General features: G+C 41.8%; 1 protein-coding gene across 1 annotated transcript in view; it reads right to left on the bottom strand.

Annotated features, from left to right (window-relative positions):
• Nucleotides 1-26,025, bottom strand: part of EEPD1 (endonuclease/exonuclease/phosphatase family domain containing 1) — a 62,414-nt gene that overhangs the window by 19,237 nt on the left and 17,152 nt on the right. The window contains exon 2 of the mRNA XM_066572127.1: nucleotides 10,721-10,772. Within this exon, the coding sequence (XP_066428224.1) occupies nucleotides 10,721-10,772 (52 nt within the window). The remainder of the gene's footprint in view (nucleotides 1-10,720; nucleotides 10,773-26,025) is intronic.

The raw sequence follows: 26,025 nt of genomic DNA, 5'->3' as shown, positions 1-26,025 counted from the left end.
CAAATTGGGGTCCTAAAGCTTGGTCCATCTGAAGGCACCTGTAGCTTTTCCCTCAACTCAAGAAGGACTCATTTTTCCTGGAAAAATGCTGTTTCTGCTTCTTAAAGAGCACACCAGTAATTCAGACACCCACAGAGGAAGGATTTCTTTCCTCTGAAGATCAGAATCTCACTCAGCTCTGGAATGACAGCTCCAGGCACTATGTTACAGACCACAGAGCAAACATTTACCACACCACAGCCTCACCCCTGTTAGCCTTGTGGTGACCTGAATTCCCAGCTTTGCTGCAAAAACCACTTCTAAGCTTTATACTTTAAAAAAAGGAAACCTTCAGGACAGCTTCTCAGAGGGGACAGGATGAGGAAGGATCATTTCTCAAGCCCAACTATACACAGGCTAGAAACTGAGTGGTGCAGTCCCTCTGCCTGCTTCAGAGGTGGGTAATTCCATGTCTGCAGAGAGGCACTGCTCAGCAAAGCATCAGAGGAGACCGTCATTTAAGGCACCCTAGGGTTAGGCAGCAGCTAAATGATGCTTGGCAGGACTGGAAGATTTTTCAAACTAAAGGCATTGTTTCCCATATCAGGTATCTGAGCCCCTTCATGAGCTTGACTCTCTTTTGAAGCAGCCCCTGGATGTGGATCCAGCTGGACACGCGCCCCTCTCCTGCCACTGCTGTGTTACTCACCCATTGTGCTTCGGGAATGTGCCGGAAATAATTATGCTGATAAGTTTAACATTATCTCAGTTATCAAAAGTGTGTGATGGTTTGTTTCCATATACAAACTTGTTGGAATCAGATCACTTTTTCTTTTTCCTAAGTCAGGCTTTACATGATCCATCGGGGAGTGGTAGGAGCCGAAGTTTGCAGTCCCAGGTTACTTGCTTTGCCTTTTGAGTACTTACTTTGGAAAAACTTATGAGTTTTATTTGCTTTGGAAAAACTTATGACAAACAGTGAGTTTCTACACTGCCCTCCCAGATGAATTATAGCTCACCACAGCCCCTCAAATGCTTACTTTTCTCTACTATCTAAGAGGAAATTGCTGTCGTAATCTTTGAATATGTGATTTAAAAAACACATTGTTGCCCATAAACCCAGTTCTTTGCTCACCTTTAAACACTGTGTTCTCAGGACAACAATGCAGATCATTCACTGGCCCATTCTCCTACCATCATCCTAAACAAAGGTGATTATTTATATAAACAGTGTCTTTTTATAGATCTTCAAAAGGAAGACAAGGAAGAACCTTTGGCACAGAGCAGCAAAACAACAACTGAAAGAGGCAATACAGTAACTCCACTAACATATTTTTAGTGCTGGGGACACCAGTGAAGAACTATGGGATGTTCAGCTGCCTATTGTCAAACCTGAATACTCACTATCTTTCATCCAGTTTGCCATTTAATGAGAAGGTGTCTACAGAGATGTTTAGTAGAAATCTATGCTGTCCTTTCTCTTTGGAAGGGGATGGCCACATCTACCAGGCCTTTATGTAGAACATTTGTGGGTTCTTAATTTTTCATGTTTCCATTCACAAGCTGAGCTTTTGTCTTATACTTCGCAGGGTGGACTAATTTGGCAGAAGACATTTCCTGGCTGCTTCTTTTCATACTCCTAAAGACTTTTTTTTTATTTTAAACATAATTCATAAATTAAGGCTCAAGAGATCATCAAGGATGGTCACAAATTTATTATGAAGTCTTTTCAAGACAGTGTTTTATACTTCATAAGTAGGCACTATAATCATTAACAGCTATAATGGCATGCCAAGGGGATTGACATTATATAAAAAGGAATAAAAAGAAGCCCTGGTGACTGTGAAAGTATCTTTTTTATCACAATGGTTTTACTAAAGTTGAGTGAGTTCAAGTAGTTGCACTATGTCATCAAATAGTACCCAACTCAACTGAGTAGCTATGCTAAAATCACAGAATCACAAAAATCATGAGCATCCATGCAGCATTTGTCTGGAGACCTAAGCTATGTGCTCATTTGGACTGGATATCAGGTACTGGGCAACCAGGAGTCAATGGCTTCCTGGAACACCTTTTTGTGGTTTTGGTTTGTTTTTTTAGTTTGTGTGGGTTTCGGATGTTTGCTGGTTATGGGGTTTTTGTAGGGTTTTGTTGGGGGCTTTAAGTTTGTCTGGGAGGTTTTTTTCAGTTTTCCTTAGGGCCTGGGTGTTTGGTTTTTTATGCTTAATCCTGGGTCAATTACTTTCCCATGAAACCCAGGAATCAATTTCTGTGGTGTGGTGTAAAATGACACCACTGTGAATACAGCCTTACTCACCCAGGAACTACCAGGAGGTGACAATGAGTTTATCAGAACCTAGCCCTTAATATAGAAAGCAAATAGAGAACCATCCTATGAAACATGAGATACAAAAGTGATAAGGAACAGTAGATTATTCACTGACTAAAAGCACCCCAAACAAAATGAGCTCTATCGATTTGCCATCATCTGAATCTCCTCATCTGCATGCCACATTCAGCCAGAGGAGAAGAGGAAGGGGGAGAAATGTTCTAATGCAAAAGAAGAACAAAAAAAAAAATGAAAGGGAGCAGGCAAATCACAATATTTGAATGTTATTAATCAAAGAAAGCTGCTTAAACATGCAAGCTTAGGTGTCCTTCCATCTCATGATAAAACTTCACTAATATCTAGAGGTAATAGTAAGTGAATTGGGTGTTTTGTGGCTTCATTCTTTCCTACTGTTGGTATTACTGTTTTCCTCAACTGATTTACATCTCTGCTTAGAGCAAGCATTCTTTCCCATGGTTAAGAACACAAAAACAAGGAAGAAAGAAACATCTAATATGACTCACAACCATTGCCAGCCTCAAATATTTATTCTTCCTTCAGGCATTGATTACATCACGCTACAGAACACTGGGCCATCTTCTGTAAAGTTATTTTAATCTGCCTCACCTCCTAATTCCATTTTTTTTAAAATGCTTATTGTCTGGAGTATCTCTTCCAGGCTGTTAGCACTAGGCCATGTTATCTTACCTTTAAAAAATTTTTTTAAAAAAATCTCATACTCCTTTCTTTTTTGTTTTTACAGCTCTAGCCCTTAATTCAAAGGGCCCAATTTGACATTGATTCCTTTCTGAAACAGTTCATTCTTTATTTATAGATTTCCATGAGTAATAATACATGCTTTTCTGTCTGTCCTTACTAGCATGCCCTCCACAGAGTCTACATGACTGTCCTTCAACCCTGACCAAAGTTCTGCTCCAACAGATGCCATGGATTCTGGCTTCCCACAGAGAGCATATGTATTACTATCAAAAATTATTTGGGATGGCATTAAAACACCCTTGCTGCTATGTCAATATGTTATAAAAAAAATAAAAAAGAAACAAAACCAAAAAACCACTCTTGCTCAAATTGCTGACTACTCAAAACAGTTCCTGTTCTTTGAACTTGCTTTGCCTTCTACCATCTTCTAGAGAAAATCAAGGAAAAAGGACTGAGTAAGTCCCCTCTTTCTTCTACTACTTACAACCAAACCTTAACACTTGCCAGCACTTATAAACACAGTTTCTCTTTCTCCCTGCTCTGGAAGTGTAGAGAATGACTTCATTATTGGGTGAGTTTGGCTTACGTCCAGGGATAAGACCAGATGATTTACAAAAAATGCCAAGCTATTGAAACAAGCAATCTCCATACCACCACTGCTCAGAGGCTCAGCAGTGCTCTAGGAAAGAAGAGGGCACCTAATAAGGGACAGCATTTTAAGAGAGTTAGTGTTCTCTGTGGCTCCCTGTGCTGTGTATAGCACAGCTTCTAGTGTTTTGGTTATTGAAGTCCACTGATCATCAGAAAAGAGATGGGTAATGCAACTACAGAGAAAAAGAATCCAGCCAAGATCAAAGACATCAGAAATCCTAGTAGATGAAAGCCTGTGACCAAGTGATGCTCCTGACCAAGTGATGATCGTTTGCAGGTGAGGGGCCTGGAAAGATAAAGTAGTCACAGGTACTCCTGCAGAGAGCTCCTGAAATCATCATGGACCTGGTCAGAACTGTAAGGTCCACCAATACATGTCCTTAAACTTCCAGCCATCTAGATGCCTCCTAGAGGACAGAAAGGAGGAAAAATATGAAAGACCAGAAGCAAACACAGTATAGCTGTAGTGATCCTAAGACAATTGAGTAGATATGATAATGTCAAAAAGGTACCCATTTAGTAAAAAATACTAAAGCATTTACAGCTCCACTTAGCAAAAAATTATTGCTTTCCAATTACAGCTATTCTTTCCCTCACTCTGAGATTTCATGACCCCATGATCATGAAAAAAATGAATACTTTGTATTCCTGAGTATTACCTGCACTCAGGTAAACAAGCAAGCCAAAAGAGAGAGGGGGAAATACAGCGAGAGTGTGGGAAAGCAAAAGGGTAAAGTAATAGGGTATAAGGTAAATCAGTGGGATGATTTGGAATAATCTCCTTTTACTTTAAGTGATCAATCATTGACTCCACGGTGGCTTTGAAGGAACAGGGCAGAAGGACCTACATCTGCTGATAACTCTGCAGAAGTCCATCCCATAGCTCAGAGACCTGACTCCAGCTATCCTCTCTAAAAACGGGGAGCAGAAAAATGAGGCAGTGACAGGGCTGGAAGAAACAGATCAAATGTCCTGATTGAGTCACTGGCCAAGTTGACATCTCCTTTTCCTGATCTCTGAAAGCAAGACTGCTGTTTCCTTTTCTGACTCTAGAGGACATCCAATTGTACTTAATTTTCAGAGGGGCCAACTGCTTTCTGGAAAGGATAGGTCTAAGAACAGGCAGTAATATATAACTCCTTTACAGTAACTAATTCATTCGTTGCAAATCGCCTTATGATCTTTTTTAACCAACAGCCCAAAGCAAGATTGTAAGATAGGGATCACACTGTACAGAAGGATTATGGCAATTAAAAATATGCACACAAAGACTCAGTCCCAGAGTAACTTCATTTCTGGGCGACATTTTAAAAAAAAAAGTCACATCAAATGCACACACAACCACATTTATATCCATGCAAGCAAGATGTGATGTGCCTATGCTTACCCTTGCAAATGAAAACCAGCACCTCTCTTTCAAACACCAAAAAGCTCCTAGGGATAACCTTTCACAAATAAACAACCTGCTCTGCTCAGAGAGGGATTTTATAAAGAACAGAGATTACAATGGGCTTAATCATGATTAAACACTGATCTGGCTCAATCTACTCAAAAGCAGACAAAAGATAAATAAAAACCTCCAGCAGATGCATTTCATACTGGAAATTCTGGAACCTCAATTGACGTCATACTTTTTATGTTCTGATAATATCTGGAGGAAACAGTACACTGGATCAAGAAAACAAAAGCAAATTTTTAGTTAAAATTCTCCATGTGCTGTGTAAAAAGAAGGCAGCTACATCAGGGAAAACACAGGGCAGCTCAGCATTTTACAAATCTCTTTTTGACTGCAGATGAAATTGCACCAGCAGAGCAATGCTACTAAAAATAAACAAGCACCTCCTTTTTGCCTCATCTTACCCTTTAAAACTGTGCAACAGCAGTCACTGAATTTCCCCTCACACAAAAGCCACTTTCTGATCAATGGCAGGCATGTTAAATTTCTTCTAGTAAAATAATGCCACCTCCTCAGTATCACCTCAGTTGTGCTTCACTGATTCCTCATGCACAGTGTAAAAATTCTGTGTGATGGGTAGGGGCTGAATTTAGCAAATATTTCTCAGATACAGACATCTGGTCTTTCCTGTGGGTAAGGAAACCCAGGAAACTGATTCCACATCATGGAAGACAATAGGACTGCTCATGGAGTGGGAAAAGCCAAAAATGAGCACAGATTATAGACATTGTCTGTTTACAGAGCTAAGTTTTCCATTTAATGCAACAAGGTAAATATGAAGAAAGAAAAATGGCTCTTTAGATGGTGTGGGGGGAATCTACCTGGAGGAGAAGGCTGATCAGAATTTTCTCATTCTATCATCTCCAGCAGAAATTCCCAATGGATGACCAAGTAAGGTTAGACCAGCAGACAGAAGAGATCCCTTTCTGTATTGAGAAATACAGAAATACATGGTTGCCTGCCCTCGTGTCCAGAGAATTCATTCTGTGCTTCAGAAGCACCAGGTGAAAGACTTTCAATCCCTCTTGATTTGTGACCTCCAAAACTTCTCCAGTGAAGGTGAAAATCCCCACACAGACAGCACAAGCCGACTGATAATTGTTTTGTTCTTTTCACTTTCTTTCCACTGACCTCTTGGACATAGCTCACATAAATTAGCTGTCATTGTTATAGGCAGACCTTAATAGTGAAACTTGTGTAACTGACACTGATTTTCAAGCTGCAAGTTATTGGAGCTTGAAAATTAACTTCAAGAACATCATCCCTTAACAAAATCGAAATTATCACCCCAATTCCTATTATCCTTTGGCCCACCTAGTGTGTCTCATAGCAATCTAAGTAGATCTCTTCCAACTCCAGGCAGAACAATCATCACTTTGCAAGTGAATTCCACACTTCACAAACAGCAGATCAGAATCACATGATTTGCATTTCCTAGATGAGAAGCCAACAAACTTCTCTGTGGAGTCAAGTGAACAGTCCTTTGTCATCTTGAGTAACAGCAAATGCATTTACATTTTAATACACAAATAGGAAAATAATGGGTTACTGTTGCTTGCTCACAAAGCAGGCTTACCTTTTAAAAACCTGTCGGGATTATTGAATTGTACAAATTATTTATTTTCCTCTATAACCCACCTCTGAAGCAGAAATGAACTCAAGAGCCCCTGTTAACACTTGAAAGATGCAGGAGGAAATGCTTAGAATGCAAAGAATATTTTTATTTTTCTTGTAAGATGGATGACTCTTCCTGCATAACTTACTGGCATCAAGCACCAGTGAGAACAATTGCTTTGGTGTAGATGGTTGCCTATTGAAAAAGGCTATGAATTTAAATGCTAAAACAGTTACCAATGAGAAATGTCACCTGGCTAGGCAGTTCAACCTAAATACTTACACAGATTTATTTTTAAACTATAAAAACAGCATGTTCCTTGGGAGAATTATTTTTTCCCCTTCCCCAAATAAATACAATTAACATTTGGCAAGTAGAATTATTCTTCTGCAATTAAGGACTTGCCAAAATTAGATAAAGTAAAGTACTCAAAAACACACACTGGGGCAAGAGCGTCGCTGGGAGCATCTCCCAGAGCTGTGCTTCTGGAAGAGGAAGAGGTGTTCCATACAGGACTGCACCAACAAGCCTGCATGCCTGTGTGTGATACTTCTTCCTAAAGCCTGAGCAGCCTTGAACCCTTGTGGGGATGTGTCTGGCATGGCTGGAAGCCCTCCCATGGCATCTGGCCATCTCTGTTCTTCCCTGCCCTCGGCAAATGCCAGCAGCACCGCTGAAGGGAAGGCACGTAAGTAACACAATCCCACAGCAGCAGGACAAGCTCAGCAAGGGGGCAGGGGGAAGCAAACACATTGATTTGAAGGCTCAAGGTAGGGCAAAATACAGGTAAGCACAGGCTTGGTTTTAAGCTGCCTGCAAGACCACTCACATGGAGCCTGTGCCAGAATGGATCTGATAGGCTATGGCCAAAACAAACACAAACTCACCTCTGACACAGAATTTTCTCCAGGTAAAGGCTCTTGTTCTTCTTATGTGACCTGGTTCACTGAAATAAATTATTATTGTCCCTTTCCTCCTAACAGCAGTAAGCATGGTGCTGGGGCTCAGCTCCACAAGCAGCACCCTGTCTGTGGTGCTTACAGGAGATTGTGGCACCCCAGAAAAACAAACCAGATCATGAGCTACTACTGCTCATCCAAGGGTCAGTCCAGCTTGTCCCAGTCCAGGACAGGCTGTAATTAAACCTTGGAAATCATGCCTCCTGTTTTGGCAACACCAGGCATAAATGCCACCAGTGTGGTAGATCTTGGGCTTAAAGGGCCATTTTGGCCCAATTTGCCAAAATGCCGGGGTTTAGGAAATTAAACAAATTGAGTCTTTGTATGACACAAAGCTTCTCACAGTGTGTTATTTCATTTTCAATAGCCAAGGTGGAAGAAACATTTAAAGACACCTAAGTACCTAAGATAGAACAGCACAAAATCCTTTTCCAGGAAGCAAGATCCCAACAGCTCAAGCAAGTTCTCCCAGCCTGCTCCAACAGTCCACTGGCTTCATGTGCCTCACCTCGCAGTCTGCCTGTGTTATTCACGACCAGAATAATTTTATGACACTGCCTCGAGGCCCTGGTTCTCAACAGACTTGCTGCACATGCACCCAGTTTCAATGTGGTTTGATTTCATAGAGCTAATCTGCAGCCCCTAAGTCTGTTCAGCAGGGGGCTTCTGCTCACTCCAGGATCCCATGCAAGTGTCAAAAATATATAAGAACACTTTCAAAGCTGGGCAGCCAATTTTAGAAACAAGAAAGTTTCCAAAGTTCAAAACCATCTACAACAGACTGGAAAGTGCCCTACAGGAAAAACAGTTTTAAGTTATCATGTCCATAGCTACTTTAAAGGAAACTTCCCTTTGAAAACCAGAAAAACCCATCTTAGAATAAATATGAAAATATTATCATTTAATAATAGTCTGTATTCCTGCAGTATAATGCTGATAAATAATGACTTAAGAATACAAAACTCAGCACAGTGTTCCCAAAACCTGACTCTTCAAGCAGGCTGGACAAGGGATTTTGTTCTATTCTATGGGTTTCTTTCCCCTCCTGTACTTAAAAAATAAAGACAGCAAATTTCTTTGAACTTACATAATTCAAGCCTGTTATTTTCCATAGGGCTAAACTGGTCTTTTAAATTCTTTAAGCTTGGCATTGTATGAAAGCAGATATCAAATATTCCGAGAGCTCAATTTAGAAAGATCATTTTTCTGAGGCTGAGCCTTTCTGAAGAGCTTCCTGCAGCGCTCCAGACAATGCCTCAAACTGCCATTCCCACCAGGCTGAGGTCATTTAACCTTGCCAGGCCATGTTTTTGGAGGCATTGGGCCAAAGGGAGGTACAGGTCTGCTGGGAAGGTGGGAAGGGTGCAGGGTGTGTGAGGGGCCAGAGGATCCAACTGCTGCAAACAATGAAAATTTGCTAAGATCAACCTGATTTGCACAATGAGTGGTTGAGAACCGTGTCTTGTTCATGTGTGAAAAATGACAATGTCTCCTGCGTAGTCCTGTGTCACTGCCTTTTATCAAAATCTACCTCTTCAAGTCAAAATCAGAGTTGACAAACACCAGTGAAGAGATGCCCCATGTCACTGTCATATTTTCTGAAAAAATCCCTTTGCCAGGATTTCTTCTCCTGGGAAGCTGAGAAGCCTCAGAGGAAAATGGAAACAATAATTATCTCATTTGCTTCTCCCTGTTTTGCTGCTTTGGAATGTGGTTGGAGATTGTCTATCCAACATGTGAATTGTTTTTACTTAATGATCAATCACGGTCAGGCTATGTTGGACTCTGAGGAGTCAGTCATGAGTTTTTCATTAGTATCTTGTTAAGCCTTCTGTAAGAATCCTTTCTCTATTCTTTAGTATAGCTCTAGTACAGCATTCTTCAATATAAGATAATATCATAAAATAATAAATTAGCCTTTTAAGAACATGGAGCCAGATTCTCAATTCCACCTTCATCCTGGGGACCCAGCAATTACCACAGCCCCGTGTGAATTAACTGGGATGTATGAAGGATCTTGGTGAAATGCAACTCCAGTCAGTGGTAAAGCACAAGGCTGAAGCACCCACTGCTGCTGTATCTTGCTTTACTCATTATTTCTAGAGTACCCAGCAGATGCAGCCTGAGCACAGCACTGCAGGACATCCTCCCTCACACAGACAAGAATGTGTCCAAGGCAGGAGAAGGGTTGCTCCTTCCTCCCTGAGCCTTTCCACACAACTCGTAGGTACAGAGGGGCTGCTTGGATCAGGACCAGCTCAATGCCCGCTCTAAGACAGTAGTTTTTCCAACAGGGCTCAGAATCCACTTGTTTTCTTTGCATGCTAAAAGGTCTCTCATGCTGCCTCACAGCTGGCTCCTTGCTCTTGAGGTAAAGGAGTTATTGTAGAAAGGAAGGTGAGCAACTGGTCCCAGTATGGGCACTGGGAGTCCAGTCCTGCTTGCCAGGCCAGAAGAATCATAAAGCAGAAAGAAATTTGGTTCTTCATCCAGAAGCAGGCCATCATAGAACAGTTTGGGTTGGAAGGGACCTTAAAAGATCATCTGGTTCCAACACCCCTGCCACTGGCAGGGACACCTTTCACTAGACCAGGTAGCTCAGAGCCCCATCCAGCCTGGCCTTGAACACTCCTAGGAATGAGGCATCCACAGCCCTGAGGGACCTGTTCAAGTGCCTTCTCACTCCTACAGTAAAGAATTTGTTCCACTTATCTGACCTGAGCCTGCTGTGCTTGCAATACCCTTGGATGAAGAGCAACGCTGGATTTATCAGTTACTGCTTATTATTAAGCATTGCTTACCCCAAGCTTGCTGTAAAATGAGAAAATACCAAAAGCACATGGTCAGCTTAGACAAAACATTGACCCTCTGTCTTCAAGCACTATGTAGCTAGGAAAATGTCCTATTCTATGCAGCATGGTATTCCATGAAGCTAGAAAGAACAACTAACACAATGGGCTTTAAGAGCTCGAATCTGTTACAATAATTGCATTAGATGTATTTTTAAATACCTTTTCCAATGCTTCTCTGTCAGCCAGCTCCTGCACAGCCAAAAGCTTGATACTGTAATAAAAAACAGAGAGAAAAAGACAATTAATCACTCTACTGCAAGAATTACAGAAATCAAAGAAACAGCAGAACTGCAGCACTGTTTTTATCCTATCTCTTGAAAAAAGAAATACAAGAAATGCTCATGATGAAACAAAATAAAGCAAGACAGACAATGACACTTTGTTTGCCTTGAATTAGCTATCGCAAGCAGATTTTTTGGTTTCTAAGTTACAAGCGTCTCTGAATTTGCCTGACAGAGAAACTGCATCAATCATTACTTTTGCAATATCCCAAACTAACACCAAAGGATCTTCTGAATGACAAACACAGAAAAATATTCTAGACATTTCTATCAGTTGTAGTCAACTTTGTTCCTCAGTGTCAACAGGTTTCTACGAGTCCTAAAAAACCATTCCCAGGGATTCACAATATTATATATGAGCTGCAGTAATAAAGACAACCCAGCTCACATAATCTGAGGGAGAGATGAGGGAAATGTGCACCACCATTTAAAGTTAGGGTAGAAAGGTAATCCTCAATTATTATTCTTGTAATGCCCTTTGTTAATCAATCCCAAATTTCTTCACCTGCTGAATCTTTTCTAGGTTTACCTCTAGGGGCTAAATCCTGCACACTGAATTGCATTCACTTCAACAAGGTTATGAAATTCACTCAAACAGGATTCTACACCTGTATTGCAACTCCACAGGCTCACTTCCCTTACCCAGTCTTAAACCCAGTCACTTCTTATCCTTGAACTCCAGAGGATAATTTCCTTTACCGGAGGATACAAAAACATTTTTATGGCACTAGAAGAATCAAATGATGCATATAAATATTGTTTAAATTACTCTCACCACCCTGCACACAGACACAGTAAAAAGCCAGTATAGTTAAAAGCTCATATTCAAGAGGGTGTGAATAGTTAACACAGAAGCCTGCCAAAGGATATAATACAAAAAGTTTTATTAGCCTTTCAAATCCTCAGAGCAATATTGCGTAATTCTTGAGCATCAACTGACACCTTATATGCTAATTATGTACATCCATCCTGCAACAGCAGCTGGCAAAGCACAGTTCTAGTCCTGTCTTTCTATGGCTTCCCAGTGCAGGTATTCAGAGCCTAATCCCTAAACACCAATGTGCTTTCACTTTAATGGACTTCTAGCTTTCAGTGTCTTCAAGGTATCATAAAAAGCCTATACCCAATGAATTATAAAATAGCCACAGACAATGCATTTCTAGTCTGCAGAGACTATTATTACTAAGACAAAGAGGGTGAAGATGCTTCAGAAAACAATGGGATATTCAGAAAAATGAAAAAGGTATTCCATTAAAGCCCAACCACTGTGGTAGCAGGGGACATGTGATTTGGTGTTACTGTTTGGTGAACACACTAGGCTGCACACACACAAATGCAGCTGAACTGGAAGGCAGTTAGGGAAAGTACAAAACCAATACAAGGTATTTGTAAACATAATTTTCCTTGCAATTCAGCCAGCATGCAAAATAAAGATGGGCTGGGCAGCAAGGAAAGAAGGCAGTGCCATTTAAAAAACACTGCAGTGCTATGTCCAACTCAGAAGCAGCCTTAGCTGATGCACCTTGGAGAACAATAACCCAGGCAGGAGCAATACAGTCAAGACCTGTCTCTAAATTCAGGAGTCACCTCATTTTGAATTACTCACCTCTGTAGCAATACACTTGAGAAAAACACTGGACAGGTGGGAGGGTAGGCTAACACACACAGGGATGCACTCAGGGTGCTCACAGCCACCTGGGCTGCTGCAAAGGTGGCTTCAAGTCTATGCATACATGGATTGGGGGTATGCAAATTACTGTTGTGTTTTTCTTTTTGAAGCTAGACTTTTTGATTACTTAATCAAATCAGTCAAGGCTGTAGATGCCTCTACCAATTGACTGATTTATTTCTAGAATGTTATATGTGAGTTATCTGACACTCAATAGCTACAGAAGAAAGATGTAGACTGCCCTAAAAGCAAGTACCACTTTCATTAAAAATCATCCTCTCACTGTAAAAACCTATCTTCCTTCCCATTTACACCTGTAAAACCCCCAAGAACTTTTTCAACTGCTATGTATTTATTTTTTTAAAAAGTATCCAGTCACAGAAAAGTAACGAAACAAGACGCAGGAATCGTTTTACTTTGTTTCATTATATTATGGAGATGCTGTACCCTTGTTCAGAGGTGAAGAAACCATACAAAGGGTTTACCTCTTGCAGAGATACTGCATATGCAGGGTTAGAATCAAATCTTATTTCAAAGTTGCTGCATGATTTGCAGCAACATTGGTTTGATTCCTGGAGAGAAAAAGACTTCCTCTGCTGTTATAAATTAAGAAATCAATGTTTGCCCAGTACTTTACTCTTTTCTCCTCAAGTGACACCTGAAAATACCTCAGGTATTTTTTCTTGGTCAAAAGGAATCTGCAAACACAAGAATCAACTGCAAGATCCTTCTTTCTTTAAAGCACCATCACAGACACTTTCTCTGTCCATTGGATTACAGCCTGGAAAATTGCTCTTGATAACCAGTTATTTACTGCTATTTCTTCCAGCAGTTCCAAGCAACATTAGTATTTGCTACTTCAATGCAATGTCAGCTTGGAAATGCAGCTTCTTTCAAGGCTGATGCTTTGGGCATTTGATGCTTCGAAAAGATTTCAGGCTGCTTATTTAGGCACTACATCAGCAATCTTAAAAACATTGAGAGCAGCTCATAACTTCATTTGCTGTTTGTAGGTTTTTGGTTCAACAAGGATTTCAAAGGAGATGTGAATACAGACAGTAACTTGGGGGAGAGAGGGCGAGGAAGTCTCCAATTAAAAAAAAACTCAAATGAAATGCAAATAGTTACCAAAAGCCAAAGCTGAAGCCCAAGCTCTTGCAGTCTACAATACAACACTTAAGTACTACTCTGTTTATGTATAACCTTGGCATTATTTCTTTCATCCTCAACCATGTTGTGCAAATACTAACTCATGAATAACGCTGTAGAAAAGTCGTATTCCCCAAAGAAACCTTATGGCTCCTGGAGAGTCTGCTCTAACTTACCAGCTTTAAAATGTACTGGTTAAGAAGCTGTAATATGAGTAACTATACTGAAAATGCCTCTGCTTGAATATGAAACTCTATTATAAATACTCACTGACTGAATTACTTACATGATCTATTTAAACAAAGCTATTGAAATTAATATCCTGGCACCCCAGGCACACTCAAAATACTTGAAAACATGCAGTGATCAGTATGAAGGACTCTCCTCCAGCACTGAAAATATGCAAACATGATGTGCTGTCAAGGAAACATGACTCCCTCTTTTTTTGGCCATGGGTGACGCATGGCATTCTCGTCTAAGGGAATTCCTTTTGGTTTCCAGAAGATTAGTCACAGTGCTGAGCAAATGCCTACAGCTTCAACACATTTCTACACCTCAGGGTATCATTGCGATCCTTTCCTCAGTCTTCCTACTCAAAAACAAGTAGCATTGGGTTTCTCTTTTTAATCCCACATACCCAGGAGTAATTTAAGTCTTTTTTGGCAGTCTTTTGCAATGCTGCAAACTTGCAGATAGGTCCTTTGCCTGCTGATGGCTTCCTGTTCACCCTGAACCATCATGACCGTGTTTAATTTGCACCAAGCTTCACTCCCCAGCTTGAATTCCCATGGCCCACAAAATCCCATCTGCTCTTGCAGTGGGAAATGTTGGGGCTCTCCTAAGAACCACTAGAGGGTCATCTGCCTGCAAACCAGTGAACCTATGGCTCTGCAGCAAGGTAGATGGGATGGTCTGAGACTGCTGCACAGGGCAGATCCCAGCTCCATCCATGCAGAATGGATGCGTCTTTACCTGAGGAAGAGAAGCTGCTTCCTCCAAAATCAGTTTGAAGGGTGCTTTAGGGGTAGGAAGGTTTTTAGAATTACAGTCCATTTCTGGACCACCCTGCACAGAACTAGAACTGCAGCCATTACAGACACAGGTCACCTGGCTGCCACTTTCAAGAGAGAGGGTCCCCAGAGCATCAGTGACCACAGTGACCCATTTCTGCTGAGCTGAGCACACATGGAGCTGAGGCTTCTATTCAGAGCAGAACCTGGTAATTTTGAGGAAAGGAGAAAGAGGAGAAAGTGAGGAAAATGTGAAGCATTAAGTTCAGCAATCAGAGACTCAGTGAAGTGTTTAAGCGAACACTTGGCCTCACAATGGTGCCCTACAAAGCTCAATTACATACCTTTGCTCGAGGCCTGAGTTTTTCTAAAACTCTCATGCTTTCTATCAGCCAGTGCATAAGCCTAAAGTTAACAACATTGAGAAATGCCATTTGCCTTCTCTTGCTTTTCTGTCGCCTTCTTCAGCATACAGCTGCACCAAATCTTGCTTCAGCTAGACTCACAGACATTATTATAAATAGCCCATGCAAAAACCACTCAATCCCAAATCATTTTGAGCAACATTAAATAATTCCTTTCTCCTGTCCTTCTAGTCTACAGACTCTTCTTCTTTGCTCTTGAGATAAGATCCCACAAAAATATTATGGCCTATGGTGAAGTTTTATGGAATATTTACATATCTAAGAGTAGAGCATGAATGCACGTAACTGAACTGTTTACTGTTTACTCTTTCTTTCTTAACAAAAAGAACAGGACAAAACCACTTGAGCCAACTTGTATGTCAAAATTGTATCTGCAAACCTATCCAAACCGGTCTTGCTCATAAATCTATTCTGCTCTAAGATATGGGCATGAAATGTGAGAGCTGGACTGAAAAAAGAAAAAAAAAAATGCAGCTGAGCTATGCTAATGGTACCTGGTACCCGGGAGGGAACACTCCCCATCAGCTGCCTGCTCTCCCCATCCCTGACCTTAGTCTCCACTTGTGCTGCTGAAAGGGCACACTCATCACCATTCACAGCCCCTGTTTTTCCTTTGGCATTGCTGGATGACGGGATGAGTATAATAAGGATGGGGAAGCACCCCATGTGCATATGTGTTCCCTGTGAGAGCTGTGGTGGTCCCTGCTGCCCCAGCTGTCAACAGCATGAGGTCAAGGGCTGTGATTAAGTCTTTTCTGATTGTTTTAAGAATAGCTAGATGCTTAGAGAAATAGATGGAGAGCAGGGAAAGCTAACAGCCCAAAAGTGGCAAACACAGATAAACACAGATCTTGCAGATCCTTGTGGCTTAAACAGGTGTGAGCAGATGTGGGGGGGAGTGGTGTGTATAGAGGGGGTGGTTTTCCAGGCTTCTCTTCCTGACTCTGCCTGCCCCTGTGATGATTACCTTGCACAAGGGTAGGTAAAAGAACAGCAGGCTCCCACCAATAGCACCAAGAGCACTTAGCAGACTAAGTTTAACACAGTGAGATGATGTGGGAGCAAGTCTGAGCACCCTGGGGCTGCAAAGGGATCTGTGCCACTCCTTTTTTGGGGCTGCCCACACTGACCAGGGCAATGAGTTACCTAAGTAGGATGCCTTCAAAGTGAAGGAGAAACTTTTAAGGCTTTTATCAATGCATGCACTGTAAAAATACATCTTATTTTTACTGGCATATCCCATTTACAAAGTTGTCTTCCCCCCCAAAACCCCGTTCACTCACACCCCCATAAAAACAAAACCAGAAGGAGGAAATAAAAGCATGCCCTTTTCAGCCTCATATACTTCTTTCATCTACTCCTGTGAAGCTGGATGAGGAAAAAATCCTCAGTTTCTCCTTTTCCAACAAAAGCATCTGCATCTTCTCAATCACTCCTTAAATAGAAGGAAAAACTGTGTCCAGTGCCACATCTTAACGGCTGCTGGAAGCCACCAGAGTGTTTCTGAAATCAGCTTAAGGGCTTGGATGGGAATACCATGCCATATTGCTTTGGGACTAACTGCCAGCTAATGACACAACAAAATATGTTGGAAGATTCTGAGGAAAAAATGTATCCACAGTAAGAAGAAATAATGATAAAATCAGGGAGCTGCATTTCCTATATATTAAATGTATTTATATCTATCTATACTATAGATACACATAAACACATATACATGTTATATATAATTTTGGAAACATTCATATATATGCACGACTATATATAGGTGAATTTATTTAGGGCTACTTTTTTTCAGCTCCCTCATTGGGATGAAAGCAGATATTCTTCAATGTCTAGTCATTGCTGATTTGCCTGCAGCATGGTCTGAAACCAAAAAGCAGATCAAGGCACTGCAGTTGGAAAGGGAACCAGGAGTAAATGGAAGGAGCAGAGAAGCCAAAATCCATCAAGCAAATTGGCAATGCAGTGCAGGCCACACAAACACTCCCACCCTGATGTTTGCATTCATGGATCCTATTACATTATGTGAGTGACTGAAGTATTTGTCACAGGGAGAAAGGAAACTGTAATGGAACTAGAAGAAGGAAAACATGAATTATGGATGGTTACTACTGAGAGTTGAAGGGGGAGAACAGCAGCATTACAAGGCAAGAGGCAATTGAAATAGTTCATTTTCCCTGGATTCAGGGATGCTCTCCACTTGCTGTTCTCTGCCCTGAATTTGCAGCAAAGCCATCACTTTGCAGGACCTATGAACTTTGCACTGAGGATCTGATTTATGTTCAGCTGATGCTGTGGTTTCAGTGCAGCTGTATCATTGCAGGAACACAACGATGATTCATAAACTCTGAGCATTGTGTATTCCCGAGGCATGAGAGAAAAACCAAAAAGACTGCAAGAACAGCAAACTTCTTCCTAGAATTCTGGAAGGGAATAAAACATGCTCACAATGATCCAAACCACAACCAACTGCAGGAAACACGTGAATGCCCACGTATAATGAAACCTGGAAGCCTTCTTCTTGACCATCTCCTTGGAAACACCCAACCCAAGCTATTTCCAAATGGATGAAATCCATGCTGCTGTGCATACAGGCTTCCACTACACCAGTAAACAGAGCAGGTCACACTCAGCAAAATTAAGAGGGAAGCTGCTCAAAACTCAGAGAATCTCTGTGAGGCTAAAGAAACATCACTCTTACCCATTTACCCAGAAAAAGTGTCTCCTGTCCTTCTCCAATTCGGTCTCTGCAAACTGGTGCAATGCCAAGACAGTGGCAGCAGTTAGAAAAGTAAAAGTCAGGGAAGACTTCGAAGGTCCTCAGAAGAAATGCTCGTTATTAAGGGCTGGGATACATTGCACTTGATTGAACAGAATCAAAGCTGATTCCTGAGAGGCAAAGGTTAATTAGGAAAATGGCTCAAAAGGATCAATCTGTTCTAACCCATTATTTGTTGATTTTTTTTTTTTTATTTTAAAAGAGAGTTTAAAATAGACTAGGCAGCTGAAAATATGTCCCAAATTCCCAAATGCATGAGATGAAACCACAAAAGGCCTGAGACTGCCAGGAACATAATGACTACAAAATAGTAACCTAATGAATAAAGAAACAGTAAAACAAATACCTATATTAAATTATACTAAACAAAGCAATCTTGTCCATACATAAATACTAACAGGAACCAAGTACATACAGTGGCAATGCAGCCAAACTCCCAAAATCATTCAAAACTCAGGGTGACAGTCCAGCAGGCTTCTTTGTCACCACCTCCACCGATTGCTCCTGTGACAAACCCTTCACTACATGATAATTCAGGCAACAGAACAGAGTACTACTGCAAGTGGCGTGTCTGTGTGTATGTGTGTTATATTTCTGCACAAAAAAATTACACCAGTTGTTGCAACTCCCTTCTGACAGACAGCAAACCAAAATCAGTTCCCTGCATTAAAAACAAAAGGGGGGGAGTTGCCTTTTGGTTAAATTCATATAATGATAAAATGCACTTTTCCTCTTCAGTATTTAGTTTCTTATTATATTTAGCTAAGAACAAATATGTCTTCATCCAAACCAGTTCACCTTATGCTCAATTGTTTTGGAGTTGGGCAAAATCCTCCATATAATGTCCACAGTCACAGGATGTTATTTTTTAATTTTTCAAAAGATGCCAGTTTCCCTATAATTCTGCAGGAAGAGAAAGACTCACAGAGAATGTTGTGTCTGTGGTAACATTGATTTCTTCTGAGTCATTAAACTGGACATGAACAGCTTATTTAACTTGCACTGAATTATTCAAATCTGGCCAATAAGGGAGGAGGATCAACACTGAAAACAAAAATTTAGAAGGTCATAAAAATCAAAGGTGACTTAGAGCTTCCAAATAAAGGCATTATGTTATAGTGTACACAGTCTCTGGCATTTGGCTCTTTTTCTGGATTTTCTGAATCATTCCCTGCTGGGGTAGAGTCTCCTAGTTCCAGAAACAGCACCTTCTCCCACTCAATCCTGCCCTACAGCAGCAGTGGAAAAACTGAGTAGTCTCTAGTTAAATAAATGGATATGCTTGGAAAGGGCACACCACCACACTACCGTTCTGCCATGAATTACAAAGCTTCCAGCAAAATTATGGGGCCTTGGGATGGAAAGTGGTTAATTGGGATTCTACTCTAAAAATATGCTTCTGTGTCCCTGCAAAATAAAATGTGATTTGAAATAGCCCACGTCCCTTTCTCTGCTAGGTACTTGAACCATATGCCATCAAGCTGTCATGTGAAAGCTCGTCACGGCCCTTTATTCAGCCTCAGAAACTTAAGGCAGCATTACTTTGCCATACATGCACAGCCTCATCTCAGAGGAATGAGTTTACACAGTTAAAATCATTACAAAGGAATACAGTGAAAGTCAGTTCGCTTTGCAAAATACTTGCTCAAGAGCAATGGTGCAGCCTTATGGCAGTACAACTACGATCAGCTGGTGACATCTGAGTGCCACTAAGATTTATCCTGGTGTTGTGCAAAGAGTATTGAAGCTTCCTGGCTGAATCTGGATAAAGAAATCTGCACAGTTTTTTACAGCACACTCTTAAGAAAGAGATTGACCCTCAAGAGCTGGCTCCTACTTCGAAGAGGCTGGCAAAGTGCCACAGCCATTGTGCATTTCATACGCACATCTTTTGCGGAAGACTTCGTGCCAAAATTGAATTGTTTAAGTGGTGGAAGACACTAAACACTGGGTATTAAAACATAAGAATGTGCACAAGAAATGCTCCAAGAGACCCTACAAAATTACAGAGAGGCACTGTGATAAGGGAAAAGGAGCACTACAGAAACCAAGAGCAGTGCTTGGGTCAAGCACTTTTCTCCACGGCTCTTTCACGAGCAGCTTATGTTGTCTCACAAATTCAAGGACATTTTGACAAAAAAGCTAAAATGAAGTGCATCATTATAACAAGTGGGAAACAAAGCAGAAACTGCATTAGCAGACAGCCCATATGTTTTAGGGACTTCCCACTCTGTGGCCAAAAGCCAGCCCACCTGTATTCCTAGAGTGGAGCTTGGGAAGCTGGTGACAAGACCTTGACACCAGTGCCCTGCAAGGGCAAGGGGCAGGCATTCAAAGACTTGTCAAGGTGACTGAGATCTTGTCGCCGTGAGAGGGGGGAAAGTGTGGGTTTAACAAGATAACACTCATGCATTATGACTCCAACAAAAGTCTCCAGAGCAGGCCTAGCCTAACACTATTGAGTCTGCATGTCAACACAGTGCAGCGTCAGTCAGCACAGCCATCTGCTGCTCCACACACAGGAATGGCGTCAGGACCCACTGCCAACAACTGGGGTGCTCTCCTTACAGCATCTATCCCAGATGGTGAAGGAAAGGTCACAATAGATGAGAATTCCTCAAAACTGTCACTCAGCTAGCCCACGCAAAGGTTCCTGAAAACAGAGCAACCCAAGCTTTGAATGAACATGAACACTCACCCTCCTAAAACAGAGGTCAATTGCACAGTCCAAAACAAAAAGTGGAAAACTGTGAAGAGGAGCAGGCCAGAGGCAGCAAAGGCAGAAAATCAGTTTTGCATACCAGTGAAGATGATACTCCTCCATCTTGCATGCACCCAAGCCTTTAAACGTCAGAAAAGCCACAGAAAACATCTCAGCCTTCTGTCAGTCTTCACTACTATTTACAAGTGGTGTTGATCTTAAGCCATAAAGAATTTTGTTTACACTGATGTAACACTACACTCTTGCGTTGCCAGAAACGCAAAGAATATTGTAGCCAGAAAACAACAGTCAGCCAATACTGAGGTTGCATCTGCAAGAGCCCGCAGAAAGCACAAATTAGATAAGAAAACTACCTGTCAAATAAGGGTAAGAAGTTAAAAGCCTTCTTGCCAAGAGCTAATTAACAAAAGTATCCTATCAGCTTCATTTACAACATTACATGATACTGCATTAGAAAAGGGAATTTAGCTTATGGGGCATTTGGAGTGCCATTTATATAACTTTAACCCAAATAACAGAACAGACGGTCTTTCTATCAGTCCAGTTGTTTTGTACTTCAGTAATGACTTTGAAGTGTGATGAGGGTTATGTGAAGCTTAAGCCTCTGGTTAGCCAAAAGCCACAACCGCATATAGCCTGTGCTCAGAGTATCGGAGTAACATGGAAAGGTTGGGATTTAAACCTCTCGTGGATGCATCACATAGCTGTAACTCTAATCCAGGAGCAAATGTAATCCGTCCTCAGCTCTCAAAGTCAGAAAAACTGGCTGAGTCGACACTCTCCCAGCCAACAGCTGTCCTCACACCAGCCTCTGCTCAGTTTGCTAGCAGAGATACACCAAGCAGAAGGGACAGACCATGCAAAAAGAAAGTAGAAGCAATGCAAACATGCAGCCAGGCAGACTATGGCCTATTTCCACAGGTTGCTACCTTTCACTTTTCCTACTGCACCTCAGAAAATTCCTTGAGACTGTGTGTGGCAAAGAGAAGACACTTCTACCAACCAAATCCTGTGTGCCTGTCTCTACAGTACTGCAGAGCCACAAACACAGGAGCATTGGTCAAAAGAGTCCATTTGATACAGCAGTGTCCTCAACACAGGGCTACCATGAGGTCAGCTGTAGTCTTGAAAACCTCTAAAACACTAAGACACCATGACGTTGAGATAACATCTTCCAGTGCTGCACCAGCTTCTGAGTGAGGAAGCTTCTTTTAATGTCTGTTTTAAAGATCCCAAACCAACCAACTGCCCTCTTGCAGTAAAGCAGGGAGCTATTTTACCTGCAGTGCTGAGCTATGGGCTTCCATTCGAGCTTCACAAGGCTTCATTGACACAGCTGAGTTTCTTCAGGATCTTCTGGATTCAAGGGCTATCGTCTGCCACAGTGGCCGCTCCCTCAAATTACACACTGTTATAGAGCATAATAACTTATGACTCATCATAAAGGATAATTATCCTGCATGCAAATATCTACTGCCACAAACAGTCTTTGTTGACAAAGGAAAAAGCTTATCTCACCAGATACAGGGGTCAAGTAATGTTTTCTTTCCCTTGCCCCAACAGTAGCTTGTGCCAGATTCTTTAGAGACACATGGTAAGGAAGGCAAAGGGTTTTTTCTACTTTCCCTGCTGTTCTCATCTCTCATAACAGGATGTCACCACTGTCTATGTAAGCATCTCACCTGGTGACCTGGTGGTTCCCAGGCTCTCTGGGCTCCAGCCTGCTGTCAAGATTGAAGCTGCCCTCCACAGCAGATGACATACTGTTGTGAAATATTTGACCAAAAGATACACAAAAGGGATGTATCACCAACGACAAGACCACAGTCAAATCAGTCACACCCCAGGAATGAGGTAGGTGGAGGGCAACTAGTCCTTTATCTGAGCTCCTGCCTAGGTCCTAAACTGTATGGCATTTTCTGCCATGGGTTTATTAATGTGCCATGTCAAAAGTTTCCTTGAAGAAAGCACAGCAGAAAGTTTTTCCCCTTTGTTGTATAATGTGCTTAGCAAATAGCACAGTTGAGTTACTTTACATTCACTTATCACAGCAGCCTCTTTGTTCTAGTATCTTATGACTTTGAGATCAGGACAAACTCCATCAGTTAAGGAGCCTCATTAAAGTGATCTATTTCTCCTAGAGAAGAGGAAAAATCTTAAGTTTCTGTGATGGAAGTTATCACTGAAAGTTTTAAATTGTGGAATACTTGTATGTGGCACAGTAAGTTTCAACTCAAGAGTGTTATATGTGCGCACACACAGAAGCTTATACTGCCTGTGATAATTGGCACTGCTACAAAAGCAGATCTTTTGGTCAATGTCTGCAGAAACACTGTGCACAGCAACCTGCCTAGTAAATGTTTCCCTGCAGCAGAGGTCTGTGCACAGAAGCATGACAGCTCACAGTTTCCCCTTGGTCCTAAGGAAAAGCCATGTCCTGTGGAAACTCAAGAGGAATGCCATCAAAGTGGAGCATCCTGAAACTCCAGGTGAATGGGCAGAACAGCAACGAAGCCAGAACCCTAGGTAATTCCTAGAGCAGTACTTACAATTTCAAGAGCATGAGTCATGACTTTATAGCAAACAGAACCCCTGCGTTTGTCAGAGTGCTCAAACAAATAAAAAGCAAACAAATGAGAATTAGTGTCAGTCTCCAAGTGCCCGAATTTGATAAGGAATAGTACAGCACAGCTGAACAGGGCCAGGCAGAGCAGCATCATGCTGAAACACAACAGCATTGCCCAGGCACCTGCTCCCAGTGCCAGCACCAGGACCATGCTGGCCACATCCACCCACCTGGAGTAACCCCATGGCAGGGCTCTGTCTCTCCCAATAGGCAGCAGGACTGATCAAATGCCAGAGGTGACCACTCAGAAAACATCACCCTGTGCCATGCTCCCACCACACAGCATCTCTCCTGCCTGGGTAATTTCAAGATAATGTCTCCATACACCATTCCCTGTGGACTTGCACATGCTTTACAGAGGCAGCAAGCAGTGATGGCCCAAATAGCCAGGGCATAGTCTGGCTGTCTCCTGCAGCTGCAGACAACATGGTCTGAGCAGTCACCACTCCTGCTCAGCAAGCTGTATTCAGCAGCTGTTTAAGTGAAGCCAATTTACTTGGCAGACAAGAAGCTCTCAGATTAACCTGGATCAGCTCTGGGTGCTGAGAAAGAGTAACAAGAAGCTAGCAGGAGATCTCAGGGACATGTGCTGCTGCTTCTTCACTGATCAGAATGTGCTTGAAGCCACAGAGAAGTGAGTGCACTCATCCAGCATCGTGTCAGAGAGGAGGTGGGACAGACCCAGAGTGGCTACAGCTCCCAGCCACAGTCTACTCCACTTAGACCACCTCATGTTTTAGTTCCTCATTTAGGCATTTTACAGAGCAGGAATGCATACACATTATATAAGTGCTAATTATATAGTGTACAGGGCTCCTACTTCCCACTTAAGGACAGCATTAATGCATTATTCATTACTTCAGCATTTACTCTTCACTATTTGGATCATTCCTCTGATTTTTGTCATAGCCCCCCTTCCGCCTCCCAGTCCCCCCCCCCCCCAATTTAGTCAAATAGCTCCTAGCTATAATCTTGATTACAAATTGCAATCCCTGGTTTTCAGAGGATTAATTATGGAGGCAGAGGAAAAACCTGGTGGATGACAAGTGGTAGTTTAGAAGCACAGGACAGCAACAGGAAGTGTCAGAGTTCTTCTCAGCAAGGCCCTGTTAAGCAACAGAAGTCTGAGATTGTCTCTTTCTCAAAGGGCATCAAACAAATCCCCAAACACTGAACAGCTGCAGCTTAATCCTAAATGGCCATATGCTGTTTAAAAAATAAGCCAAAATAAATAAAAATTCAAACCAAAAGCAGAACACCTAAAGAATCACAAGGGCTGGGAGGATGGAAAGGGGCATTAATTTTATTTTAGAGCTCTTAATAAACACTGATGTCTGCAAACTGTCACAACTGCTGCAGTGCACAGCCAGCATGCAGGTATGTAACCAGTTACAATAAAAAGTTGTAGAAATGACTATTACATAAATTACAGAGGACTGCATCTATGGAGGAATTCTATTTAACCAGCCTGCTAGTATCCACTAAGAAAAAAAGGAAATATTTAAGATCTAAAGAAAGGAGGACTTGTCATATCTGCTTTACCAGATGCATAATAGTGGACAATAAATACGATTCTGCTGCGTCAGCACTGTCACCAAAGGTTTTTCTTTAGAGTGAGTACAAGTAAACTTAAAGTAAAATCCCAAATCCTTCTAATTTTAAAAGACTGTGAGCTTGATGGGGATTTAAAAAAAAATAAATCTTTTCAAAGCTCTTCAAAGAGCCATGGAAAGGAGATTTTGTTAAACACATGATTCTCAGCATCTTCTTATTTGTGCTACACAGTGCGTGCAGGGCAAAGATTTAAGGCGCTTTGCCTGTGAGTGGATGCAGCCTGCCACGAGCTGCAGCAGTGCGCACTGCCTGAACTGAAATAACCCTGCACAGGCAGGGATCCAGCCAGACATCTTAGGGGTTACTAGGATTCACACCGAAAGAGAGGAAACACTGGCTCTCACTCTCTCCCACTAATAAAAATAAAAACTGCCAAAGGCAGATATCTCCACATGGTTAAATTCAGCTGGATAGTATTTGGTTGGGATTGCATTGCCACAGGACTGAATAAGAGGAAGTTCTCTTATCTCCCTTGGTTAAGCAAAACCAGCATGTCTTTTTTGCTTTACAGAGAAAAGAGAAAAATAGCACACACATGACACAGCCTCTGTACTACTGTAAGGGAAAGAAGTTCCCGATGTTATGCAAGTCCTAACAGTGTAAGAAAGGTTAATAAAGTTTACTGAACTTTTAATAGGGCATAACTCTAGCATACCTGCACAGCATCAAAAAGGTGACTTCATTCCTTTTGCTGTTTATTGCTCCATAACTCAAGGCTCAGAAAGGAGAAGGGGTTTGGAGGCAGAAGCCATTTCTCCTTTCCATTCACCTTGGCTAAGCATTCCAGTGTTTTGCAGATGTGCAGCACGCATTAAGAGTACTGGAGCTTCCAGACACATGAATCACTTCGGTGGGACTGATGTTGGTTTGCAGTTCAGGTGGCCAGGATACCCAGAGAGAAGGAAAGCCTCCACATCCACATGTTCTCCTGATTAAGGGGAGTCCATGGAACAGCAGCTGGGAAGGTGCAGTCCCCCATCAGGCTGGTTCCTCTCATACACAATGCCAATCAGGCACTTGGGGCTTCCTGAATCTTAATCTGCATCTGAACTGCCTGTGGTCCCTTAGAGGCTCACCAGCTTCACCAGCCTAATCAATAAAATACTAAGCAAATTATAACCCTGCTCTGGCATATACATATAAGCCAGTAGAAAATCATGAACCGCTTTCCCAATGCCTGAAACCC

This window comes from Molothrus aeneus, chromosome 1 (assembly GCF_037042795.1).
Source record: "Molothrus aeneus isolate 106 chromosome 1, BPBGC_Maene_1.0, whole genome shotgun sequence".
NCBI lineage: Eukaryota > Metazoa > Chordata > Aves > Passeriformes > Icteridae > Molothrus > Molothrus aeneus.
This window is presented reverse-complemented; position numbering and strand designations above follow the sequence as displayed.